The sequence below is a fragment of the Harmonia axyridis genome, chromosome 7 (assembly GCF_914767665.1).
Source record: "Harmonia axyridis chromosome 7, icHarAxyr1.1, whole genome shotgun sequence".
NCBI lineage: Eukaryota > Metazoa > Arthropoda > Insecta > Coleoptera > Coccinellidae > Harmonia > Harmonia axyridis.
Window position 1 is genome coordinate 5,512,416 of NC_059507.1, and position 27,866 is coordinate 5,540,281.

General features: G+C 37.1%; 1 protein-coding gene across 6 annotated transcripts in view; it reads right to left on the bottom strand.

Moving 5' to 3' along the window:
• Positions 1 to 31: 31 nt before the first annotated feature.
• Positions 32 to 27,866, bottom strand: part of LOC123684019 (liprin-beta-2) — a 50,137-nt gene continuing 22,302 nt past the window's right edge. The window contains exons 4-14 of one of the 6 annotated variants that reach the window (XM_045623108.1): positions 22,637 to 22,774; positions 12,173 to 12,711; positions 9,846 to 10,022; positions 8,239 to 8,463; positions 7,487 to 7,591; positions 6,387 to 6,594; positions 5,064 to 5,280; positions 4,405 to 4,938; positions 4,054 to 4,324; positions 3,893 to 3,989; positions 32 to 1,498 (exon numbers count right to left, since the gene is read on the bottom strand). In XM_045623108.1, the coding sequence (XP_045479064.1) occupies positions 1,449 to 1,498; positions 3,893 to 3,989; positions 4,054 to 4,324; positions 4,405 to 4,938; positions 5,064 to 5,280; positions 6,387 to 6,594; positions 7,487 to 7,591; positions 8,239 to 8,463; positions 9,846 to 10,022; positions 12,173 to 12,711; positions 22,637 to 22,774 (2,561 nt within the window). In that variant the 3' untranslated portion in view covers positions 32 to 1,448. Of the gene's footprint in view, positions 1,499 to 3,854; positions 3,990 to 4,053; positions 4,325 to 4,404; positions 4,939 to 5,063; positions 5,281 to 6,386; positions 6,595 to 7,486; positions 7,592 to 8,238; positions 8,464 to 9,845; positions 10,023 to 12,172; positions 12,712 to 22,636; positions 22,775 to 27,866 lie in introns of all 6 variants that reach the window. The other 5 variants (XM_045623104.1, XM_045623106.1, XM_045623111.1 and 2 more) reach the window with 5 other exon arrangements.

The following is a 27,866-nucleotide window of genomic DNA, read 5'->3' on the forward strand; positions in this document are numbered from 1 at the left end:
GGAAGTTTATTTGGTGAAATCAAAATAAACATTATTTATAATTTCTATATTAGGTGAATACCATATAATAAAAAACTTTTCACAAAATATTCTTACAATTGATAAAAATGCATATATTAAAATTATTCTGACCCTTATAACTTTGACGATGAATATGAATACTATGAAAATATGCACAAAGTCAATGATTACAACACAAATTTCATTACAAAAGGAATCATACGTTTACAGTGCCAGAAAAGTATGATTCATACTTTGTACAAAAATTAATTGGATAAAATTATTGTGATATATTCTTAGTTTGGTTCTTAGAAGTTTAACTTTTTATTGATCATCATTCGATGACATAATATAGCATCTTACCACTCAGTCAAATTCTTAATATTATAATAAGAATATTTTTGAATATACATTATTTCGTCAACATTTCTATAAGCTACCATCGTTAGGGATTATTCATCTACAACTGTATATACCTCGAATGCAATATTATACCATCCAAATAATTGAGGAAAAATGTTGAAACGAATCTTCGAAAAAAAAAAACCAGTAAGATTCCTATTCAGAAAAACAATTCAATGTAATGTGATATGATAATTTGAAGAGAACTTTTCCAATGTTACATCTCTCCCTTCAAAGAAGAATTTATTGTTTCTCTTTGTATAAATACCTAAAATTATGATAATTTTCAGTAATTCAATTTACGAAATGGATGACCTAATATCAACAACATTCAAATTCAATGTTAATTTCTTAAACAATATTCTCATCAAACCAGTTTTCTATAAAACTAATTTCATGTACTTCACTAAGGCAAATGGTTGGGGAAGACATTTTTGGTGAATATTTCACGAAACTTTAATTATATAGGCTTTGATAACAAACACTTATCATATTCTATATATATCTTTCATGTTTTTCAAGATGAATTCCATATTTCATGTAGAAATGAGGTACATCCAAGGTTTCAGACAATTGCAAGTTTTTTTCTGAAACTTTTTTTCAATAAAATTTACAGAAGTTACTATCAAATTTTTATAATACTGAAATATTAGTGGGATTGTCCTTTGGCACAAAAATGATTCAACGTCAATGGTCTAAGGCTATCTTCCGATGACCAATTCAAAATGTCGACTTCATTAGAAAAACGCTTTTTTTAAATATAAATGGGAGAAAAATGCAGAGCAAACGTCAGAACCAAATCAAACAGTATGAAATTGAAATTAGAATAGAATCACGATTTTCGAAAATATAAATGAGTTTCGTTGTTCGAAAATAAAATTGGAATGGATCGTATTTGTTTTTGAAAATACGAAATTTTTTTACGTATTAATATTAATCAACAACTAATGTTGGACTATTGTCAGTCAACCATATCTCATTGTTTAACATTCCTGAAAGGAATTGGCGAATTGGTAACAGATGCAGGCAAGGATTTAGCACCTTTGTCAGCGAGATGATAAACATCCTCTTCCTCTTGGTTTATCCTCCTCATCTGCTGAAAAAATCAATCAGCATGTTACATCGTATAAACAGCAACATGTAAAGTTTATTAACAAATGGACAATGCAACTACTGTTAAATTAGTACTGGGTATTCCACCTTAGGCGATTTCATAACTCTGTTGTAGTTCAATCGGAATGAATGTAAACTTTAGTTTGGTGCCTGTGTGCTGGTTCAGTGTTATGTATTTATTTTTTATTCCGTCTCTCCCAGCCCTCAGAAACTGAGATCTTGTATGTTACTGTGTCCGCAAATCCATATTGTTTCTTGGATTTCTATATCTAGCATTTAACTAGTCTAACTTTGAAATGGGTATTTGAGTTGGAATAGAAATTTCAAAAACTTCTAAGATAATAATGTTACAAGAGCGAAAATGTGTTGTGGAGTGCTGACTTTTAAGGAGTGAAAAACTAGGAAGCCGCAGCCATTGGCAGAGTATTTTTTCTGTGATAATAACAGAGCTATAGAAACACACTCTAGGTGGAACATGTTGTATGAAAATGAACAATATTCGAAGGAAAATGCATTCAACTCAGATTTTTCAAATAACATTTTCGACCTATACTCAAACTAGACTACTCGACTGTGAAAAACTAAGAAATACGTAGAACTATGCAAAATTGTTAATAAGCAAGAAGAAACTATATATTTGAAGACGATTTACTTAGATGACTTTTTTATCAACGCCTTATAATCTAAGGAAGAATTCTATATATTTAAGTAGAAGCATCTACCTAATCTACTCAATTCATTCAGGCATCTGTGAACAGACCTTAACCACCATTCATGGTCATTTCTTTTAAATCCTAGAGAAAAGGCTTTATCAACAGTGAATTATGAGGATTTCAGGGATCTGAATCCGGATAGGTGAGCATGAAAAAAAATTGTTTTCATCAATTAAACCAGTTGGTATTTCCTATATGATTGCTGTTAATTATTCGAACATTTCAATTGGGCATTTAACACCTACTAATTCAAAATTATTCATGAATACTAAGAAAATATTCAAGTTATTATTTTGTGGTAACATTAATCATAAAACAGGGGTTATCGTCAATGACCAAACATTATTAGTGCATTAAAACACAAAAAAGTAGACATAACTGTTTCACTCTCAAAAACCAAACCAACAGACTATATGACGAAAACAAACAAATCAATTATGAGTCAATAAATGATGGCAACTTATCAGGAAAAATCATACGATAGAAACAAATAAATTGACTTGAAATAAAAAAGTTTATTGAATTTTTCCACTACCAATATTTTTTTTATAAAGGGTGTTTTTTTTTAGAGCTATAGAACTTTAAATTGCAATAAAACAACGATGGATTATTCGATTGACATGAATTTTATTTATCCGCAAGATAATCTTGTGGCATTACATTTTAAATATGATTTCTGGCATATGACCGCCACGGCTGGCTCGGATGTAGTCCAATCTGGACGTCCAATTTTCGATTACTTTTTCCAACATTTGTGGCCGTATATCGACAATAACAAGGCGAATGTTGTCTTCCGAATGGTCAAGGGTTTGTGGCTTAGCCCCACAGAAAGTAGTCTAGCGGTGTTAAATCACAAGATCTTGGAGGCCAATTCACAGGTCCAAAACGTGAAATTAGGCGGTCACCAAACGTGTCTTTCAATAAATCGATTGTGGCACGAGCTGTGTGACATGTTGCGCTGTCTTGTTGGAACCACAGCTCCTGGACATCATGGTTGTTCAATTCAGGAATGAAAAAGTTAGTAATCATGGCTCTATACCGATCACCATTGACCATAACGTTCTGGCCATCATAGTTTTTGAAGAAGTACGGACCAATGATTCCACCAGCCCATAAAGCGCACCAAACAGTCAGTTTTTCTGGATGTTAACGGCGTTTCGACTTACACTTGAGGATTAGCTTCACTCCAAATGCGGCAGTTTTGTTTGTTGACGTAGCCATTCAACCAGAAGTGCGCTTCATCGCTAATGGACGTAGTGCGAGATACGTATTCCGCACAGAACCATTATTTTCGAAATAAAATTGCACTATTTGCAAGCGTTGTTCAGGCGTGAGTCTATTCATGATGAATTGCCAAAACAAACTGAGAATAAATCACTTGACAGCTGTTAAATCGGTCGCCATCTTGAACAGTAATGCCAACATAAAGTTATATACCTCGAAAAAAAACACCCGTCAAATCGGTCACTAAAGTATTAGACAAGGTTTAATAAAAAATATATTTCTTGATTGATTTCAATGGGAGAAGTTCTTTATGCTTTTGAAAAAAGTTGTTTGCCGCTGCCATCTTTATTTAAGAAATAAAACTGTAATACAGCCTTCATTGTTAAAAAGTTAGTAACTTACACCCATAGAGCTGTTAAGAGCAGAGCCATTCATTTCACCTGATTTTTCCGGATTTAGTGGACATACTAAATCACCATAATCTGCTTCTCCTTTGCTCTTTTTCCTCTTCAACGAAAACTGCGATTTCTTTGTCGTCTAAAACGATAAAAATCATTCAGCTTCAATTTTTCAAAAGACGATGAGCCATCAAGATACATACCTTCAGTTTAGCAGTTGGCGTCAAAGGGATATACCCCATCGTCGACTGTGCATCTCTCTTTTCCTGGATGATGTCCCTTCCTAGAAGTTCCTTGAAGTGCGTATTCAGATGCCTCCGTAACAAAGTCTTCCCAGGTGGAATAGACAGAAGAGAAGCCAGCAACTCAGCTGTGAATTTGGTTTCGTGGACCATCAAGCCACCATGGACACCGGCTCCTCTCAAATTGGGGGCATACTCGGCCAAATCCACTGCTCGAAGCCATTCCATAACCCTGAAACAGAAAATTACATTTGGAGTAGAAGTTAAAAGTCAACCTTCGTGTTGTTTTTGGTACTAGAGCATGAGACCCACCTGTGCGTGGTCCAAAGAGAGACCAGGTTAGGAGTGGGAGGTCCTTCGTCTGGTACTGATCTCCTCTTCAAACAAGCCGCACTGTAATCATTCTCCCTGAGAACCTGAATACCTCTCTTTATACTAGCTACATGAAGGAGTGATGTTACGTGTAAAACACCCAAATCGTCTACGGTTAATCTGTGGAGAACCCTGCCATCTACCCTGTTGATCAGAAAGCTTTCTTTGTGCTGAGGTAAGCCAACGTCGTCCAACCACCTTAAAACCCAAGCTGTGTCTAATTCTCCAGCTTTACTTAGGTAAGGATCGCTAGATCCATTTTCTTCAGCGTCGATGAGGGCTAGTTGAAGTTTCTTCTTATGCAGGGGGTTCTTGATGATGAGTTCTTTTTCTATTTCCGCTATGGCGCACTCCTGGAGCTGCTGGCCGTTTTTAACCCATTTTCTTGCCTCGGGAATATATTGGTCAAGGCCTAGGTCTTGTAGCCAGTCGCATATGTTTTCAGTGTCCCATTCGCTGAAGGGCTTGTCAGGTCTGTTAACATCAAATTTGTATCATAACAAGGACGTAAACTGATTGCAGGTAGAAAAATGGTGATCTCGTATAGATAAAGTACTATAGCTATCAGATTGAAGAGTACATCAATATTGTGAGCTTACTTTTGAGTTAGTTGTGGTTCGCTCCATCCGAGTCTAGCAGCCGCTGTGGCGCGTACACCTCCCCTCTGAAATTCACCAACGCCAGGTAGGTCTTCTAGATTTCCAGATCCGGATCGTTTGATTTTTCCAAAAATTTTCTTGATTCCCTTGTTCTTGCCGATTTGTAACTGTGATGCGTCTCCGTTATTTTCCTCTGTTGTACCTTTTTCCGTTTGTGCTATTTCAAAGAACACCGTTTAAATACATTTGGTAATTTTTTAGGGAGAGGTTTTCGTTTTTGTAACAATATTGAATTTGATATTTAGAAGTTTATGAGTATAAAATATTAAAATCAATAATGAGTGGTTTTGAGGCGTAAAAAAAAATGAATTATTTAGAATTCCCTAATTTACAATGAAAGTAATTTGAATTTTCTACACTAAACATTCGAAATTTCGGTTTTAATTTAATTAAATAGCAATTAAGTCTCAAATGTTATATGTGGTTAATTGGCAGGCTAATAGCTCTAGTCATGTTAAAGGCTACAAAGTATTGTTATTGTTATTTTTTTTCTTGAACTCTGACAACGACAAAATTTTATCGATTTTACTATGAGTTTTTCCAAAAGTGTGATCGAATAGTTTCAGCTAACATAAAAAAAGTCCTTAAAGGAATAGACCTTATAAGAGGTATTCTAGGCATCATTGAAATAGCTAAAATTTTAGTATGTTACACCTGAGATTTAGGTATACTTTAAATAATTGTATGCTATGAGATTGCTACCACCCTTACACTGGTTGATATACAAAATATAGTTTGAAATATTTTTTTTTGAATTAGCATAAATAAAATCTGGTCATACTTTGGTATGTTACACCTTTGTTCTTTAAGATAGATAGATAATTGCAATGTATGGGACTACAACAACAATTATATTAGGTGGTACTGTCTGCAAATAGGACATCAATTTTTTTCTCATATAGTAATTGTTGCTTCAGAGAGTGAAATGCCATTAATGAATTGGATAACCTACTTGCCAAATGACAAATGACATAAGAAATGTCAAAAAACTAATACACAGAGTTGCCATTGTAACCTTGATGAAATGTATGAATATATCATATAAATCATAGATGTAACATACTGAAATTTTATAAAATTCTTTCGATGCCTAGGATGCCTCTTATAGATGTACCTATTTTCTTTTTTGTGCAGTTGCACCAACAGAGGGCGTGCTGCCATTCAGAACGACAATATTAGACTGTCGAAAATCATCTCCTGAAAGGTTAGTTCAGTTATAATTATGGTTACAAAGCCTTAATTAACGTAGACAAGAGCTATCACCTAAATTGGGCACAGAGAATCCCTTTGACCTGACCCCAATGAGATTGGTAAATCCCCTACCAAAGGCAACGGCCTTCTTGCTGCCATTCGAGGCTGGATTCGCGTTGAAATCCACCGACGATATGTTGCCACCGTTGCTCAAGAACTGTTGCCTAGGCAGGCTGGCATAGTGGATGTCTATCTGTCTCTTATAGCTGGAAGGTGGAGTCTGGAAGAATATGAGTTCGTTAGGCCTATTCGGTTAGATGGAAGATTATATCTCGTTAATGTAACTAAGGATAGAATTGAGAGAATCAGGCGAAAGTTGGATGAAATAGAATGCTGTTAAGGATGAAATTGTTTCGAGAGAGAGTTTGTCAGTAGATATCGAGAGAGATTGTGTACGATACACGTTTTAAAAACACATTGAAATTGTTAACATTTACCTGAAGCACTCATATTAGTGATGTGAAGAATAGAAACCGTGTGCGTCGCTCAAGGACAACTGAGAATATTGGTGCGGTAGCCCGTAGTTCTGACGAAAACCCAGGTTTGTCTATTACTCGTTGATCTTGAGAATTTGCCGGAATAAGAAGATATCGATGTGGAAGATGTTTCTGTTCAACAAGATGCTACTTACCATTACGCAAGCAATGAAACAATAGCAATTTTGAAAAAAATGTTTCCTGGCCGTGTTATTTCTTAAAGAGGTGATCAAAATTGGCCATCGAGATTTTGTGATTTAAGAAATTTAGACTTTTTTCTTTGGCACCACGTGAAAGGTTAGGTCTATGCCCAATGCCTCACAATCGATTCAAGACCTTAAAGATGGAATTCGTGAAGTTATCGAGGGCAAATGTAAACCTTTGGATACGTTGCAATCAAGATGCAGACTTACCAGTACCAGTGTACCTAAATCCTAGGATGATGCAACTCAGTTTTGTTTTCTGATCTACAAGCGGTATAGGATAGACTTTTGAAAACGATTAGAAGAATGCTGTTAGGTTCAGAATTGAAGAATGAAGAATTCTTAGTAGTGATATGAACTGTTAAGAGAATTTCATGAATATAAAGGAAAGATATATAAGCATGATGACCTTTCACTGTACAACTTTGCCTACCTTAGGAGGTTGAAGGTCTTGCAGACAGTAATTTGTTTCGGATCTCCTCGTGGAGTTCAAACTAGTTATTGAACTAGGCGATGGTGACACTCTTAAGGTGTTACCCTTTAAAACACGGAATCGTTAACATCACCTTCATTTTTGGGAAAGTCTTAACATACTTAATCAATATTGAATACAAATATACGAAAAAACTTAACTCTAAGTCAACATGTAGGGAATCATTCAAATTCCAGTTTGAAACTATGATCATAGGTCCAATTCGTTTTCGTTTGAAGTTTCAAGAATTTGAAATGACTTATTTTCATGTTTGAATTAAAAGCAGCTTGACTAACGAAATACCAGTTGATGTGAAAACTAGAATTTTGTCGTTGGTTACTTCAACGAGCGGGACACCAGTAGCTGCTTGGTTGAATGAAAATTTCCCGAATAATGAATACGTCAAGGGGCCATCTCGTTCACCTGATCTCAATCCGTTAGATTTTTATAAATGGGGGTCTATGTTTATCATGAAATCACATCTCATTTCAAGATGTAGCAAACTAAATAAGAAACGACTCGAAAAATTTTCAATTATATTTCTGTTTTCAACAAGAAATTTTTCTTTTTAGAATTCTTGCAACTTCTAAACGAAAACGAATCGGAATCATAGGAACAAAATTGTTCTGAATGAGTGCATATGTCATAGAGTAAGTTTGCATTAGAGCTTGTAGAACGCCCTGTTAATTTTTTAGTAATTTTTTTATTCTTACCTGACCGCTGTTGGTATGTTGTATTGGGGTTAAAGCTGAATGGGGTTGAGGGGAATTGCGGGGTAGCAGAGTAGGTTTCTTGAGGTCGCCGTTGTTGTTCATATGCAAGTTATTACGTAATTCCATATTCTCTCGTTCTGCTGCTGCCTGTTGTAATTTGAGGTCGCTTATTATGCTCATTAACTCTAATTTTTGCGTTTCGAGGGAAGATCTTGATAGCATTTCCTGGGGAAAAAGAATTACATCCTTAAATTAGGGGAAAAAGATCACAGAATCTTAAATTGTTATAATTATTCAGAATTCTTCGGAAGAATAAACAGTTTATCACTTTGAGAAGATATTACCTAATATCTAGGTTGGTTCCAGTCTCAGAGTAATAAATATAGATAGAGGGAGCATATGTCATTTTCAGTAAGCCAATTCTGTCCCCAACATGAACTATCAAATTTGACATGAAGCGCGCGGAAATGAAAACATATCAGTGATACGATATTTCACTCAATTCGCGAGTTTCTCCACAAAGAACGCACTTCTTATGTCCCATAGTGAATCAACATTTCATATCAACTCAGAATATATTGAAATAAATACCTAAATATATCAGAAATTCAGAAAACAAACTTCAAGCGCGCCAAACGACGTGAAACAACCGATGACACTAGGAGAGCAAAAGTTGCCAAACCTTGGTTTTCAGCAGGTAGATACAGAAAATAATAAATATTCTGCTTATTATAAATTCGACAATTAGGAAAAATATCGAATTTCAAATATGCATAAATAATTATATTTCATTAAATATAATTTACATTCATAACGATATAGTATAATTGTGGATTTGAAAATATATCACAATCCGACAACGTAATCTAACCATGTTGGGGACATTTAAAAATTGCGTATACTCCCTCTCTCTACGTTTATTACTGAATGGTTTCAATCAATTTGTATCAACCCTGTAAGCGTGATGACAGCTACCCTTGAAATCTTACTTGCGGAGGGTGGCTGAGTGACAGCTTGTTTCAAAGGTAATTTGATGGCCTTTTCAAAAGTGCCGTACACTTGACCTCTTTCAGTTCCGAAAAATAAGAAAAAAGGAGTAGAATAGTTACTATAGCAAGACTTGCAATGAGACAGTTCCAAGAGAAATCGATTGGTAGAAGAGGGCCGATTGAATGGCTCCCCAGACTTGGTACCTTCAGATTTTTTCCTCTGGTGACATTCAAAGTCGGCCGAATTTGGGTCGAATTTGGAAATAGGTTATATGTTTGTCTACAAAATAATGGACAACATTTCTGAAATGCATCATAATGAAAGTCTGGCTGCATTGCAACTATTCTACTGTTTTTTTAATTTTTGGCAGGTTCTAGCAAAAAAGGTCAAGGCAATCGAATGACCTTTAAAACAAAGTTTCACCTAAACCTCTTCCCTATTTAAGATTTTGGGGGTTGCTATTGTAACTAATTTACTCTTTTTTTATTTTGGTGTCCCAATTCTTTTGAATGAATATACATTGATATTTCGTAAAATTCACTATTTTTTCATTTTAAAATGAAATATCTTATTGGAAAACCCTTTATTATAGAATATATCCAGCTATCATAACTTACCCGCTGAAGCTTCTCCTCAGCTTCCACAAGACAATGCTTCTTATCCTGTAACGTTTTTTCCAAATCGGAGATCTTGTAGGACTGAGCTTCGATTTGGTCGGTGAGAACTTGAACTTGCAAGTGCAAGTTGTCCTTTTCGAACTGAAGCTTTCGTACTTTCTCATCCTGTTCACCAGGCTGAACGAAAAAAAAAATATATGATCATTGTTACCCAATACCTAAACAATAAAATAAGGAGCAGCAGCTTTCTATATTCCTTGTTAACCGCAACGAAGGGAATATCCTTCCCTTAAATGAAAATAAGATCCTTTGTTCGATCCTGCTGCCAAGAGATAGCGTGTTCCGTTTTCTATATAACTTAATAACACAAAAGATCAATCATCTTAGCTGTCAGTTTATAGTCTGGGTATGAAGACACTCGGGGGATTCATAATATAAGATACCAGTTCTTGTTGTGATTATATTGAATCTTGCTTGTCGAAGCTATATGGCAAGCGTGGAAGACATCCTGCCAAGGGTATATTTCACTCTTTTAATCAATCTTCAGTTTCTACCTTTGGAAATATGTTTTATACAGAGAGCTTCATCATTGAAGCGACGCTCTATTACGATTAAGCGCTAAAATTTTCAATTTATTTTTTTTTCGACATTCGGCTCAAATAGAACCACATTCTCAAATTGTTTGGAAATACACAGGGTATACCAAAAAAGTGTAAACGACCAAACATATGTTTTTTCTTATGGAACACTTTGTTTTCTATTGGATTTTCAGATTGCATGGAATGAATGAATCTAAGTTTGTTCCAAGTTTCATATGCTTAACACTTACCATTTTTGAGATATTTTGATTGTTCATAAATTGGTCTTTGGAAAAACCTGATAACTTCGAAATGAAGTAATTTATCAGGTATACAACTTTGCTTCCGCCATTCTGCAATATACGGCTGTAGCGGTAAGTGGTAGTCGAAATAAATAGGTAGCAGATGTCATACAATAGGCTTAGTCATTTTTAAACATAACGCCATCGAAATATTAGTCGATTTGTGTCTGCATCATGAAGTTATTCTCGATTAAACATGTCAGCTTACGAGCCAAATTCTCGCCATTTGCGGGAGGTTTTAATTTTCTGCTCCAATATGAATAAATATGTGACTTAGTCTCATCGAATGCTCTCTAATACCTATGGTGAGGCTGCTATTATTGAAAAAAAACGGGGATTTTGACATCGAAAACCAGAATGGCCGTGGAAGAGAGAAAGTTTTCGAAGATGCAGAATGGGAGGCATTTCTTGATCAACACTCGTGTCAAACGAAACAAGAATTGACAGGATCATTGGGAGTGACGCAACAAGCCATTTCAAAACGTCTTAAAGTCATGGGAATGATTCAGAAGAAGGAAACTGGGTACCGTACGAGTTGAAGCCGAGTGATGTTGAACAGCGTTTGTTTGCTTGTGAACAGCTGCTTGCAAGGCAGAGACGAAAAAGATTTCGGCATCGCATTGTGAATGGAGACGAGAAATGGGTTCATTACGATAATCCCAAGCGCAGGAAATCATGGGGATATCCCGGCCATGCTTCCACGTCGACGGCCAAACTGAATATTCACGGTTCCAAGGTCATGATCAGTGTTTGGTGGGATCAGCTCGACGTAGTGTATAATGAGTTGTTAAAACCGACTGAAACAATGACAGGCGATCGTTATCGACCGCAATTCATGCGTTTGAGCCGAACATTGAAAGACAAATGGCCGCAATATAACGAGAGATATGATAAAGCGATTTTACAGCATGACAATACTTGGAAACGTTGAAATGGGAACTCCTACCCCACCCCGTATTCTCCAGACGTTGCTCCCTAGGACTATCACTTGTTTCGATCAATGGCATACAGCCTGGATAACCAGCACTTCCGGTCTTATGAAGAAGCAAAAAATTGGATCGATTCGTGGATCGCTTCAAAAGATGACCAGTTTTTTCAACGCGGGATTCGTACGCTGCCCGAAAGATGGGAGAAAGTAGTGGCCAGCGATGGACAATACTTTCAATCATAAATGTTTAACCAGGTTTTTACAATAAACCCTCGAATTTCAGAAAAAAACGGCGGAAGCAAAGTTGTAAGCCTATGTATTTGAATGAGATTATGAAATTGAATACTAGAAGAACGAAGTTTTTGATACTCACTGAGAACTCTACTGTGTGTTAAAAATGAGACGATTCATTGATGACTTATTCGAACGTTAATATTGAAAGTATTTCAAATCTCATACCCTCTATTTCAATTTTTTTTAGGTAGCAAGGTATTTTTTTGTGTGGGCTAAAGATCCTACCTTCGTATAGGGAGGTGGGGTCCACCTATACCCCCTATCCCCGTAAAAATAACAAGGTGGAGGTGCCATATGATACGAGCAGCATCCCATCACATCATGCCTGCATCTGTTCATGTCACCGTAGATGTCCGGGTGGCTGCCCCTCTGCTCCAGCAACATGGGGTTGCTGCCATACTTCTGGGGATCACTTCTCTCATGCCTCCTGTGGAAGGGGTCAAAACCAAAGCCTTCAGCGGGTACGCAGCAGTAGCTCTGACAAGGCTGGAACTCTTCAGACCTGCAGGGGCTCTTTAGGTGGGTAGACCTGGACTTCTGGTCTCTCTCTTGACGGTTGGTACCGTGGTGTCTTCTGCGATCCAGGCTTCCTGGTGCCTTATCTTTCCTATGAGACTTCTCTCGAGTGGTGTTCCGGTTGATTGGAGGCTTGGTGAAGGTACTTGGTGGGGAAGTCTGCACTTCCATGTTGGGCAGCTCGAGGTCTTCCTTCGGAGCTTCTTTAGCGATCCATTGGAAGTCGCTGTTGCAGCGTGTCGAACTGTCTGTTTAGGACGGTATTTTTTTGTTATGAGAGAAGGTGTGGCTTGCGTTGACATTTGAGATATTGACCGTTGTTTGGGCGGATTGTGATCATTGAGACAAATCACTTTGCAACTCTGCATTTTGTCAAATAGTGAACAATGAGGTTGTTGTACAAGAATATGCGTTCAGCAATGCTAGGGCCTGTTGCAACAAAGTCTAGGGTGTTCCAAATTCGATGCTTATTGAAAGCATCTATTGCATTGTTGTAATCAAGTCATATATTTGGTGTCCCATTTTATAACTCTCCTCTATATCTCTAAATTGATAATTCATTTCTAAGTAAATGGGAAACCCTATATATGACATGACTGCAATTACGCAATGGACACGAAATAAGCATCCATACGAAATATGAAAAGTTGTGGTGAGAATTGGAGTCAAAATGAAACATTCTTTTTTTTTATAAATGGAAATAATTGAAATACCCAAAAATTTAATATCCATCATCCACGTACCAACAATATTAACTACAATCAAATATATGTGTTATCGGTATACGAGGTCTGCGTAAATGATAAAATAACATTGGAACATTCACCAAATCCAATTGAGATCAGAGATATAAATGTTATAATTTATTCATTAAGTCTTATTTATGTTCATAATCTGGCATAGTTCATTCACAAAGGAATTTCACGTTTCATCCTGGGCTGTGAAATAATATTCATGTTGAATGTTCTATCATAGCTGAGTTTATTTATGGAATTTTGAATTTTAGGAAAACATAAAGATGAGGAAATTCGATTGATTTTCTATCGTGTTGCAAAAGACTTACTGAGCGTATACAGGGTGGCCACTTTTTCAATGGGATTGTATTGGTAACTTTTAAACCATAAGAGTTAGAAGGTCGGTCAAATGGAGAAAAAGTTGCATGCATAGAAGCATTATCAAGCAGTTCAAACAAATCGAGATTATCAGGGCCGGTTATTGAGATATCATAAAAAAAGTAAATTCTGTCATTTTGATTTTTCTTTTTTTCCCACTTTATTTCAAATATTATCAAAAAATGTTACAGGAATTTTTCATTCGACAATAAATTGTTCTAAATTTGACGTAATCAGATTTCGTATCCAACGTTTCGTGCTCTCTGGGCCACCCTCAACCTCATTTTTTTCAATACGGACCTGTATATTTTATTGAATTGAAAAGAGCGAGACAGTGTTCAAAAAACGAGTGGAGAGCAAATTATTGATCTAAGCATTGTATTCACAAACAACATACTCTTTATACCATGAACCAAATGTTGATAGGGAAAAATAGAGACTAATTTCAAGTGAAAAAGGATTCACGTTGAATCTCGTGATGCATAGAAATACCTAGAATGCGATGTAACGATGTGAGTAATGTTATTGTATGTTTGTGAGGGTTCTAGAGAATTCACAGAGGCTGTATGCTGGAGATAGGGCCCACTTTGTATAGTTGATGTACATAGCAGTTATTGCGAAAAATAGAAATCAATGAGTTTGAGTTCCAAATACAATTCAATTGACTTGATAACGTAACATAATGCACAATGTTTCATTATTAAATTTGTCCTTTCTAAATGTGCTACTATAGAAGCTACAATAGTATGTTCTTTTTTTTTGGATCTCATAGAACATCATTAGTTTGGTCACGTGTTCACGATTATATTTAATTGAATTCATCAGATGACACATGATTTCTACTTCTTTATTTTACAGGGTGTTCCTAAATTGGATGCACAAACGAAAACGACAGATTCTTCGGTCCATTTTGAAACAAAAGGCTTATAGACATGGACTTGCAAACGATTTGTTTTCAAGATACAGGGTGTTAAAGTTTGATTTTTTTCATATTACCTTCCCCTCACAAGATATTTAACTCAAATTTGGCATGAATATTCCAATTGAAAGTTCTCAATATACGATATGCTAATTTTAAATGCAAAACTTCAGGGTGATTTTTTTTTCTGGAACAGTGCCCGCTTCTTTCCTCTTTGAGAAAAATGTAAAAAAAAACTTTGGTCCAGTACTTCACTTTTTGGTTTATTGTTGTTTTGTCGTATCTGCTACAGATTTCGAGAACATATTTCAAATGATTCTCTAGTGATCTTCAGTAAAAACCAACTTATTACAAAAAATCCGGTTAGTAAATTGGGAAGAAGAAGCAAGTAGTGAGGAATAAATCAATTATAAGTTTTGGTACTCATCTCAGAGTAATAAACATAGATAGAGGGAGCATATGTCATTTTCAGTAAGCAAATTTTGTCCTCAACATGAACTATCAAATTTGACATGAAGCGAGCCGAAATGAAAACATATCAGTGATACGATATTTCACTAAATTCGCAGGTTTCTTCACAAAGAACGCACTTCTTATGTCCCATAGTGAATCAACGTTTCATATCAACTCAAAATATATTGAAATAACTACCTCAATATATCAGAAATTCAGAAAACACACTTCAAGCGCGACAAATGACGCCGACGTGAAACAACCGATGACACTAGGAAAGCAAAAGTTGCCAAACCTTGGATTTCAGCAGGTAGATACAGAAAATAATAAATATTCTGCTTATTATGAATTCGACAATTAGGAAAAATATCGGATTCCAAATATTCAAATATGCATATTTAATCGGGAATCACTCAAATAAATATATTTCATTCAAAATAATATACATTTATAACGATATAGTAAAATTGTGGATTTGAAAATATATCACAATCCGACAACGTAATCTAACCATGTTGGAGACATAAAAAAATTGCATATACTTCCTCTATCTATGTTCATTACTCTATGGTACATTTTTACCCAATCTGTAGCGAAGATTAATAAAGAATCGATAAACTGGTATACCTAATCATCACAAAAATTAGGACTGCAACAAACAACATGCATCTCGTGAACAAAGCGTTTTCAAAATTGAAATTATCCAAGGAATCTCTGATTTTCCCTTGTACCTCCAATTCAGAAACACCCTGTATGTAGAGTGAGCTAGACTCAAAGTATCTATCAGGTGTGTGAATAAGTCTTTCCCGTTTTTTGTAAGAGATGGCGCCACCAATACTGTGCGAGTATTTAATGGTTACATATGTCATAATCAAAGCTTATTCATCTGTCAACAATTCCACACTAACACATTAGTTGAAATTTTTTCGCATCATAAATTTTTGAAATCGTGAAAATGTCGAAATTTGAGCCGAGTCGACGTCATTTGCGGGAAGTTTCACTTTATTGGTTCAATTTGAAGAAATCTGCTGCCGAGGCGCATCGGTTGCTTCAGGAAGCTTATGGAGAAGGTTGTGTCGATGATTCAAGTGTTCGCGGATGGTTTCGACGCTTCAAAAGTGGCGATTTCGACGTGGAAGACAAGGAGCGTTTAGGGCGGCCGCAAATCTTTGAAGATCAAGAATTGGCGACTTTGCTTGATGAAGATTCGTGTCAAACGCAAGAAGAACTTGCTGAAGCATTGGGAGTTGACCGAACAACCATTTCCAAGCGTTTGAAAGCCATGGGAATGATCCAAAAGCAAGGAAATTGGGTGCCGTACGAACTGAAGCTGAGAGACATCGAACGGCGTTTTTTCACTTGCGAACAGCTGCTTCAGCGACATAAAAGAAAGGGTTTTCTGCATCGTATCGTGACTGGCGATGAAAAGTGGATCCGTTACGATAATCAGAAGCGAAGAAAATCATGGGGACTACCCGGCCATGCATCATCATCGACTGCCAAGCCAAATATTCATGGCGCCAAGCTCATGCTCTGTATATGGTGGGACCAGCTAGGTGTGGTTTACTATGAGCTTCTGAAACCGAATGAAAGGATCACAGGCGAGGTCTATCGACGACAATTGATGCGTTTGAGCCGCGCACTGCGAGAAAAACGGCCACAATACTCCGACAGGCACGACAAAGTTATTTTGCAACATGACAATGCTCGCCCACATGTTGCACAGCCGGTGAAAACATACTTAGAAACGCTCAAATGAGAAGTCCTACCCCACCCGCCGTATAGTCCAGACATTGCTCCGTCTGATTACCATCTCTTCAGATCGATGACGCATGGCCTGGCTGACCAGCACTTCCATTCCTACGAGGAAGCCAAAAAATGGGTGGATGACTGGATAGAGGCCAAACCGGTCGAATTTTTTCGCAACGGGATTCGTATGTTGCCAGAAAGATGGGGAAAAGTTGTAGCTAGCGATGGCCAATACTTTCAATAATTCATTTGTAACCATTTTTTCACAATAAAGGCTCAAAATTTGAAAAAAAACGGGAAAGACTTATTCACACACCTTATATTTTTCCCTATTGATTGTGCCTCATTTCTTCGAATCAACGAATGATCGCCAAAAGAACGCCAAGCTGTATCTCTATTTACCCAAGTATACAAAAAAAAAATAAAAATAAAACAATTACAAAAATTTTCAGAGATGCTAATTCTAATTAGGCAAATACGATTCAAAATCTCTCCTCTCCACGTCATAAATTAAATTAGAAACACTCTCGGAATATATCGCGCGCTATATTAATGCGTTTTTTTTTATTGCAGGGCCATTCAGCTAGCCAGCAAGAGCGTTCAAGAATCAAGAGTCATGTGCGTTCTCAGTTGAAATGTGGGATAAACCGGGAGATCAATTTAAATCTCCAAGCTTCCGACATTTATCATACTTGCGAACGTTGAATTCACAAATGGTCTTTACGCCAACTTATGGCGCCAGGATAATATGGACTAGTGAAATGGGTCTACCCTGGGGATAACTTCTGGCAAATATGAGGGGATATTGTACAGTGCATCCCATTTTGGGTGAGACAGCCAGGTTTCTCGCTTGTTATTTAAGATAGAGCCTTGCGGTTTTCACGTTCCTGTCCTACTTTTTCGTGAAACTCAAGTTGGTCTAATCAGATTTTGCATAACTGTTTCCGTTCAAGAGATACAGGGTGATTTTGGAAATTGATACTTTTCGGACCCCCTCTTTATCTCCGAAGTTATTAGAAATAATGCTGAGGTAGAAACTACGTCTGAATCAGAATTCTGCGTAGAATCCAGTGGCGTACTCAATATTTTTTTTCGGGGTATGGTTTTGAAGATTCAACACAAACTTATGTTTTTTTTAATGGAACACCATGTATATCATTACTTCGATGAATTCGTTTTTTTTTTCCCGTCAAAATGATATATGACACTATGTAGGTAGGATGTTCAGAAATGTTAAAAAAACACTAAACCGTCAAATAATGATGATTTTTTGTAAATGGGCCATGAATTTTCTATGTTTCAATAAGAGGATTATTACTTTCGATTTTTAAAAGTAGTAGGTCATTGATGACACAAACATCCTTGTTGTTATCATGGCTACTATGCATTTGGGAGCATTGTTTTATATATAAATATATATATCGCTATAAATTATTGTTATCATTATTGATTCTTCTTTTCTATGGGAAATCCATTGCCCATTAACAAAAAATCATCATTATTTGATGTTTTAGTGTTTTTTTAACATTTCTGAACATCCTACCTACATAGTGTCATATATCATTTTGACGGAAAAAAATAACGAATTCAACGAAGTAATGATACACATGGTGTTCCATTAAAAAAAACATAAGTTTGTGTTGAATCTTCAAAACCATACCCCGAAAAAAAATATTGAGTACGCCACTGGATTCTACGCAGAATTCTGATTCAGACGTAGTTTTTACCTCGGCATTATTTCTAATAACTTCGGAGATAAAGAAGGGGTCCGAAAAGTATCAATTTCCAAAATCACCCTGTTTCTTTTGAACGGAAACAGTTATGCAGAATCTGATTAGAGCAACTTGAGTTTCACGAAAAAGTAGGACAGGAACGTGAAAACCGCAGGGCTTTATCTTAAATAACAAGCGAGAAACCTGGCTGTCTCACCCAAAATGGGATGCACTGTACGGGGGGTGCTTTTCTCCTATTTTCTGCAAATCCTCGAGAGCACGTTTGGTTGTTTAAGGTCTGGACATAATAGGAGAATCGGTCTGTATTCGAAGGAAATGATTTATGAACTGGGTTCGTTCGATTGAAGACTAAAATGAAATGTAATTATTTTAGCGATTTAAGCCTCGCTTGTACGATATACCGAGGGAGTTTTACGCCTCATTTATTTTGGAAACGGATAGCACGATTTTTATAGATTGCGGTGTTGTCAGATTTTTCCTTTCTCCCGGAATTATAATGATCTTTTTTTATTTGAAATGGAACACCCTGTATGTTTTTTGCCTTTTGAATTTCTCCTGAACAAGAATGTCTATGGGTCCAATTCAATCCTATGACTTGTTTACACGAGATACAAGGTGTCGACGTTGGAAAATGACATTTCTTTAAAGTAACATTTCTCGTAGGAAAACATCTTGAATGAAACATTTTTGAGCGACAAATATTGCCTACCCATGAGGGAAAAATTTTAGACTGGTTTTTAATAAAAATTGTTGTTAGATACGGGGTGAGTCAAACATTATTCAAATTGAAATTCACCCTGTAATTGAAAAAGTTGTCCGTGGAATTTTACGATTTTTTGTCATTACTTTTAGTTCGAGTAGACTTTTATAATGTCAAACAGTATTGGCTTTGCTATGACCAAGTTTTGAGATACACAGGGTAATATAACAGGCCAATTTAAAAGTCCCCGGTTTACCATAGTAAAACATATTTTTTTTGGCAATATTCGATTTTATTATTCAACATAGTTGCCTTCGAGGGCGATACAGCGATTATAGCGATCTTCCAAAATAGGCCTCAGTTTCGGCGATTACTTCTTCATTGGCGCTAAATTTCTTTCCAGCGAGCATTCTTTCGAGGTCTGAGAACAGGAAAAAGTGGCTGGGGGGGAGATCTGGAAAAAAACGGTGGATGCAGAAGCAACTCGAAGCCCGATTGAAGCAATTTTGCCATTGTTTTCATTGATTCGTAACACTACGCATTGCATTGATGAAACAGCACCTTTTTTTCTTCAAATGGGGCCGTTTTTTTCATCCTTTAAACGATTCAATAACGCTATATAATAATTGATGTTGATAGTCTGGCCCTTTTGGAGGTAATCAATGAATATTATACCTTGTGCATCCCAGAATACTGATACCATAACCTTGTCAGCTGACTGTTGTGTTTTTCCTCGCTTTGGATTCGGTTCATCGTGTGCAGTCCACTAAGCTGACTGTCGATTGGACTCCGGAGTGAAATGATGGAGCCATATTTCATTCATTGGCACATATCGATGCGAAAATTCAGGTTTATTGCAATTAAACAGCTTCAAACACTGCTCAGAATCATTAACATGTTGTCGCTTTTGATCGATTGTGAGCTCGCGCGGCATCATTTTACACACAGCTTTCTCATGTAAAAATATTCGTGAATGATACGATGTACACGTTCAGATGATATCTTCACAATGTCTGCTAACTCGATCAACTTCACTTTACGGCCATTCAAAACTATTCTGTGAACTTTTTTGATTTTTTCGTCGGTGACAGCCTCTTTTCGGCGTCCACTGCGTTCGCCGTTTTCGGTGCTGATTTCAACACGTTTAAACTTAGCATACCAATCAATGATTGATGCATGATTTTTCTGGTGCAGACCCCGGAAACTCTTCCTCGAGCCAATAATTTGCTTCAACTGTATTTTTTCCCTTCAAAAAGCAATATTTTATCAGCACACGAAATTCTAAATTTTTCTTTTTTTTTCAAATAACAAAAGTAGCTACACTCACAACGCAACATCTCACGAACTAATGGTCGGACTGCTGTCAAATTTTGACACGTATCGTTTGAAGGTTGCTACTAACTAAAAATCTTATGGATTTAATACTAGCACCGCCATCTGTGCATCAGACCGGGGACTTTTCAATTGGCCTAATATGTTTATAGAATCTTTTTTATTATTTTGATGAGTACCTACCATCGACTCCTGAAGTTAAGCCCACAATTAGGAATCGCCCTGTGTGTAATATTTTTCAAGGCTGTGGCCTTGGGTGACGTCAAATATTTGGCCAATGTAAGGATACAGGAAACGGTCCATCCTTTGCAATCTATAGCCGATGGATCTAGACTGGCTTACGACCTAGTCTGGCCAAAATGATGAACGTAGCAGACTGCGGAGTCTGGGGAAGATTTAAAATCCTAGCTACGGTAATGATTTACCGACTATTGGTGGTAACACAGCGGAAATGAACACCCTTATTCGAGTAGAGGGTATGTAGAGGGAGGTTTAGTAGTATGTGCATTTCCTTTGTTTGAAATTCGTGATCTTGCATGAATGTAGGGATGCTGTATGAGGGTCCGGAATATGAGGGGAACCGGAAGAACCGTATCCCTGCTAGCTTGAGTCAGTTTCGTGAAATGCGTCCAAAAAAATTCGCGCGGGAGAGAAATATGACAGCAAAGAATTCGGGTTTTCATTGTCCGGATTCATTTGTTCCAGAAACACAACACAATAGCAGCAGTCGTGGGTAAATACAACATTTTTTCTATATACTGACTACAAAGAAATGACTATTGCCAGCAAAAATATAAGAGTATATTTCACTCATGCAATTAGAAAAAAAAGAGGAACGCACTGGCATGAAGTTCCAACATCAATTCTTAAATGCACCAATTGCACCTTTGGAGGCCAAGCTCTGTTCGAGATGGTCACATAATCAAAATAGTAAAAAAAATTCAAGAAGAATATTGGTACAAAAATACCCAATCTTTCGGTTGTTACAGATCCAGATATTTATTATATAAAGGGTGTTTTTTTTAGAGCTATAGAACTTTAAATTGCAATAAAACAACGATGGATTATTCGATTGACATGAATTTTATTTATCCGCAAGATAATCTTGTGGCATTACATTTTAAATATGATTTCTGGCATATGACCGCCACAGCTGGCTCGGATGTAGTCCAATCTGGACGTCCAAATTTCGATGACTTTTTCCAACATTTGTGGCCATATATCGGCAATAACACGGCGAATGTTGTCTTCCAAATGGTCAAGGGTTTGTGGCTTATCCGCATAGACCAATGACTTTACATAGCCCCACAGAAAGTAGTCTAGCGGTGTTGAATCACAAGATCTTGTAGGCCAATTCACAGGTCCAAAACGTGAAATTAGGCGGTCACAAACGTGTCTTTCAATAACTCGATTGTGACACGAGCTGTGTGACATGTTGCGCCGTCTTGTTGAAACCACAGCTCCTGGACATCATTGTTGTTCAATTCAGGAATGAAAAAGTTAGTAATCATGGCTCTATACCAATCACCATTGACTGTAACGTTCTGGCCATCATCGTTTTTGAAGAAGTACGGACCAATGATTCCACCAGCCCATAAAGCGCCGTTGTTCAGGCGTGAGTCTAATCATGATGAATTGCCAAACCAAACTGAGAATAAATCACTTGACAGCTGTTAAATCGGTCGCCATCTTGAACAGTAATGCCAACTTAAAGTTATATACCTCGACAAAAAACACCCTATACTTAGGTATAAATCTGAAAAATCTCCAGTTTTTTCTGAAAGTTTTACAGGTTTAAGTAGACACACCAGGTTTTCTATGCATCTTACTCGTAAGTAAGGAGCTTCCGATTGTCATAAAATTATCTCGTCTATTATCGATCAATGTCCTAGGGATATTACTACTGAAAAGTTACAAAGGAGTTTGATGCAAGAGATCACAGCTCAGTTCTTCCACATCTTCAACAAAAGTGAACTGCACGTTTTATTATCAACCCCTAAAAAGTCACCTCAAATAATTTCCCTGTCTCTTTCTTCCAAAGCCGAAACTCTTCATGAGAGCATCTTGAATTACGCGAAGGGATCTCTCTGTTACCCTCTCGTTCTCCCTTTGAACAAACGGTCAATATTTCAATGTGAACCAAAGTGAGCCGAGATAGAGCATAAAATATGTAACCTCTTAAAGTTTTCCGACCCTCCAGGGATGACAAATCCGACGTGGAACCGGCTGTAGATGCCTCCTCAGACCATCCTAAAGTTCGATCCTTTCTGGCTGCTGCATCCTCGCTACTCGAAGATTCATTATCCCCTGGATCTAGGGCAGAAACATACTTTCCAAATCAAGAAAGAGAGGTATTTATAACTTGATGGTGTCATAAGATTAGTAGGTTGGGAAGGGATGAAATTTGGAGGATATTGGCAGAACCATTTTTTTTTAATTTTAGTTGTCATATTTTCTTTGAATACTAACTGCAACACCCAGAACGAGCTGTTTAAATTTAATTTTGTGTTTTGGCAAATCATAGATAGTAGAGCAAGGAGTAAATGTTTGAAATTTGGAGGAAAAACGAAGGGTTTACAATTTTTTTTAACAAATTTGTTATTAATGTATTTGTCCACTGCGATTATCTATACACCCCTAACACGTCTCAGTATTGATGCAATAAGATGGTCTATATTTTTTGAGGTATACTATCCCAAGCTACCTGTACTTCATGTCTCAGAGCCGCCAAAGTCCGTGGGGGCTGGGGTAAATTTCCAAGCCTTCTATCCATGATATCCCAAACATGTTCTATGGGCGAAAGATCGGGGGATCTGGGCGGCCATGGCAAAATATTCAGATGGTCGCTTCGAAAAAGTTTGAACTAACTCTGGTAACATGATGACCGGCATTATCTTGCTGAAATATTGGATTCTCGAGTCGGTTGAGGTAAGGGAGAACATATGGCTCCACTATTTCTTGAAGGCAACGCAGCGCTGTCATGTTACCTCGATTAGAGACTAAAGGTGACCTACTTGCATGTGCAATAGCACCCCATACCATAACGCCTACTGTATGGTGTACATGACGCTCAACATAAAATTGAGGTTCACGTCTTTCTCCCCGACGTCATCTAACCCTTCTTCGGGCATCATGTGCACCCCAGGAGAATCGAGATTCATCAGAAAAGACGATCTGATGCCATTCCACATTCCAATGTGTTCTCTGCACCACTGTGATTGGTGCCGGCGATGCTCAACCGTCAGAAGTAACACAAGATGATCGATAATGCTGTAGTCCAAAAGACCTTATCCGGCGTTAAACCGTTCGGACAGTTACAGGATGGCCTTGTTTTCCTAACCACTCATCAGCCAAAGATCGAGTTGTCGCAAATCTGTCTCTTATGGCCATAAGTCTCAGACGTCGATCTTGAACTTCATTTGAGCCCCTTCGACGTCCGGTGCCTACTCTTCTTCGATTTTGGCCATATCAAACCATGCTTGACAACATCTGATAACAGTAGTTGGATTTCTGTTCGTACGGTAAGCGATTTCTCGAAATGACAACCCCGCCTCCCGTAGACCAATAATTCGAAGTCTTTCAAATTCACTTAGCTGGCGATAAATTCCGCGTACACGTGCTCTAGGCATTTTAACAACAACTAATCATTAACTTTGGATCTCCTCGACAGCTGGTTTGTTGTAAAATTTTAAAAACTTGCAAAAAACGACTACAATATTTAGGTAACAAAAATTGTTTACATGGAAAAACTTTCACGATTTTTTCTCCAAATTCAATTGTTTACTTCTTGCTATTCTTTCTATGTTTTACCAAGGAAAATTTAAAATTTAAACAGCTCCTTCTGGGTGTTACAGTTTCTTTGTCAGTTAGTATACATTTCAATCACTTTGTTCCTGAAATCTATGCCAGTAGCATAAAATGTTTCTTCATTCCTTGATCGTTAACTCGATTAAACAAACTTCCACAGAAGACTTATTGTTGTAGAGGCTCGTGCACTTCAGATTGAAACAGTGATGATACCGCATTCATTAACAATCTTCTACCATTTCTCTTTTACCGATTGAATAAATATTTCAACAGGGTTAAGGCTATCAATGTCGCCGAGGCTTCTGGGTTAGCTGAAGCGTAAAAACAGATGCTAAACATGTGGCACATCGCATAAGTAAATAAGGTGCGTTAACATATTTAGCTCGGTGAGATTTATCATGGTTCACGTAACCACACAAAGTTCAAAGCATACTTTGAATCATTTCATAAGATCACCTATCGATTATCGCCCAAATGAATTTCATGTTATCTTCATACGTACCTACAAACGATAATTTTTTAAATCCTCAGGTGTACCAGGATCGCTACAGGCCCTTATATAGAGGAATCACCTTTGATAGATTCATACTGATTGTATTCGATTGAAAAAACGTTATAAAAATATACCAACAGCCAAAGAAACTGCAACACCCAGTAAGAAGCTGTTTAAATTTCAAATTTCCTTTGGAAAACATATATAGTGAAGGGTGTTTTTTAGAGCTATAGAACTTTAAATTGCAATAAAACAACGATGGATTACTCGATTGACATGAATTTTATTTATCCGCAAGATAATATTGTGGTATTACATTATAAATATGATTTCTGGCTTATGCCCGCCACGGCTGGCTCGGATGTAGTCCAATCTGGACGTCCAATTTTCGATGACTTTTTCCAACATTTGTGGCCGTATATCGTCAATAACACGGCGAATGTTGTCTTCCAAATGGTCAAGGGTTTGTGGCTTATCCGCATAGACCAATGACTTTACATAGCCCCACAGAAAGTAGTCTAGCGGTGTTAAATCACAAGATCTTGGAGGCCAATTCACAGGTCCAAAACGTGAAATTAGGCGGTCACCGCGATACGTATTCCGCACAGAACCATTATTTTCGAAATGAAATTGCACTATTTGCAAGCGTTGTTCAGGCGTGAGTCTATTCATGATGAATTGCCAAACCAAACTGATAATAAATCACTTGACAGCTGTGAAATCGGACGCCATCTTGAACAGTAATGCCAACTTAAAGTTATATACCTCGAAAAAAAACACCCGTTACATTCTATGTTTTCCAAATTTCAATCATTTACTTCTTGCTATACTATTATTGATTTACAAAAAAAAAAAATTAAAATTTGAACAGCTCCTTCTGGGTGTTGCAGTTTCTTTGTCAGTTAGTATATAACCCGTCTATTCTAATATAATATTTGTGAGTTAAACTGAACGGGTGTTACCAAATGTAAACAATGATCTGTTTGTATCTGAAAAATCGGTTGATGATCTAGTTTACATTACGGAAGGTTATAAGTGGATTTGAAGCTGGCCTTCAATCAAAGGATGGAACAGATAGATCTCTTGTCTAATGTTACATAGCGTTGAGTCGAGATCTTTGAAATTAATTAGGAGGAAATATTTCAAGCTTCTTGGAAGGATTTCAGCAGGAATTTCGTAATTAATTCAAGTGGAAATGCAAGTTATGAATCACAAAAGATGCTAAAAATGAAGGGAATACCATGAAAAGATCTTTCGAAGTAAGCGAGTGAGTTTTTTAATATAAAAATTATAGATAGCGCGTTAAAATGCCAAATAACTAGATGCATAATAACTAATGACTATTTTTAGGTGTTAACTATACAAAAACGCATTCGAATAATAATAATTATGGAGATAAGAGTTGTCTGCAATAAAGTAAAACAATTTTTTTTTATCACGTACCCAAATTGTTCGAGTGAATTAAAAAAACTCAAGAGATAAATATCTTTGGGCATTAAGTTTGAACTCACATGTGATGTAATTGTCTAAATTGAGAAGAATTTCAATTATGGATATGATCAAATGATATGACATTGAATTAGTTTGAATATGATTGGCGCTTTTGAATATTAGATTATTGTAATTTAGTGAATTTAGTAAGTTGTCTCGACTATTTCACATCAATATTTCCGTGAGTATGAGTTTTCTTGAAATCGCCAAGACATATTGATTTTAATTTGGAGGGATATCTTGTGATTGTATATTCTTGGTTGTATTTATGTTTATCAGCATTCATATGAAATATTGTTTTCATATGAATTTTAATTTAATTAATTATCATAATTAATCTATCAGGTGTGTGAATAAGTCTTTCCCGTTTTTTGTAAGAGATGGCGCCACCAATACTGTGCGAGTATTTAATGGTTACATATGTCATAATCAAAGCTTATTCATCTGTCAACAATTCCACACTAACACATTAGTTGAAATTTTTTCGCATCATAAATTTTTGAAATCGTGAAAATGTCGAAATTTGAGCCGAGTCGACGTCATTTGCGGGAAGTTTCACTTTATTGGTTCAATTCGAAGAAATCTGCTGCCGAGGCGCATCGGTTGCTTCAGGAAGCTTATGGAGAAGGTTGTGTCGATGATTCAAGTGTTCGCGGATGGTTTCGACGCTTCAAAAGTGGCGATTTCGACGTGGAAGACAAGGAGCGTTCCGGGCGGCCGCAAATCTTTGAAGATCAAGAATTGGTGACTTTGCTTGATGAAGATTCGTGTCAAACGCAAGAAGAACTTGCTGAAGCATTGGGAGTTGACCGAACAACCATTTCCAAGCGTTTAAAAGCCATGGGAATGATCCAAAAGCAAGGAAATTGGGTGCCGTACGAACTGAAGCTGAGAGACGTCGAACGGCGTTTTTTCACTTGCGAACAGCTGCTTCAGCGACATAAAAGAAAGGGTTTTCTGCATCGTATCGTGACTGGCGATGAAAAGTGGATCCGTTACGATAATCCGAAGCGAAGAAAATCATGGGGACTACCCGGCCATGCATCATCATCGACGGCCAAGCCAAATATTCATGGCGCCAAGCTCATGCTCTGTATATGGTGGGACCAGCTAGGTGTGGTTTACTATGAGCTTCTGAAACCGAATGAAAGGATCACAGGCGAGGTCTATCGACGACAATTGATGCGTTTGAGCCGCGCACTGCGAGAAAAACGGCCACAATACTCCGACAGGCACGACAAAGTTATTTTGCAACATGACAATGCTCGCCCACATGTTGCACAGCCGGTGAAAACATACTTAGAAACGCTCAAATGGGAAGTCCTACCCCACCCGCCGTATAGTCCAGACATTGCTCCGTCTGATTACCATCTCTTCAGATCGATGACGCATGGCCTGGCTGACCAGCACTTCCTAACTACGAGGAAGCCAAAAAATGGGTGGATGACTGGATAGAGGCCAAACCGGTCGAATTTTTTCGCAACGGGATTCGTATGTTGCCAGAAAGATGGGGAAAAGTTGTAGCTAGCGATGGCCAATACTTTCAATAATTGATTTGTAACCATTTTTTCACAATAAAGACTCAAAATTTGAAAAAAAACGGGAAAGACTTAT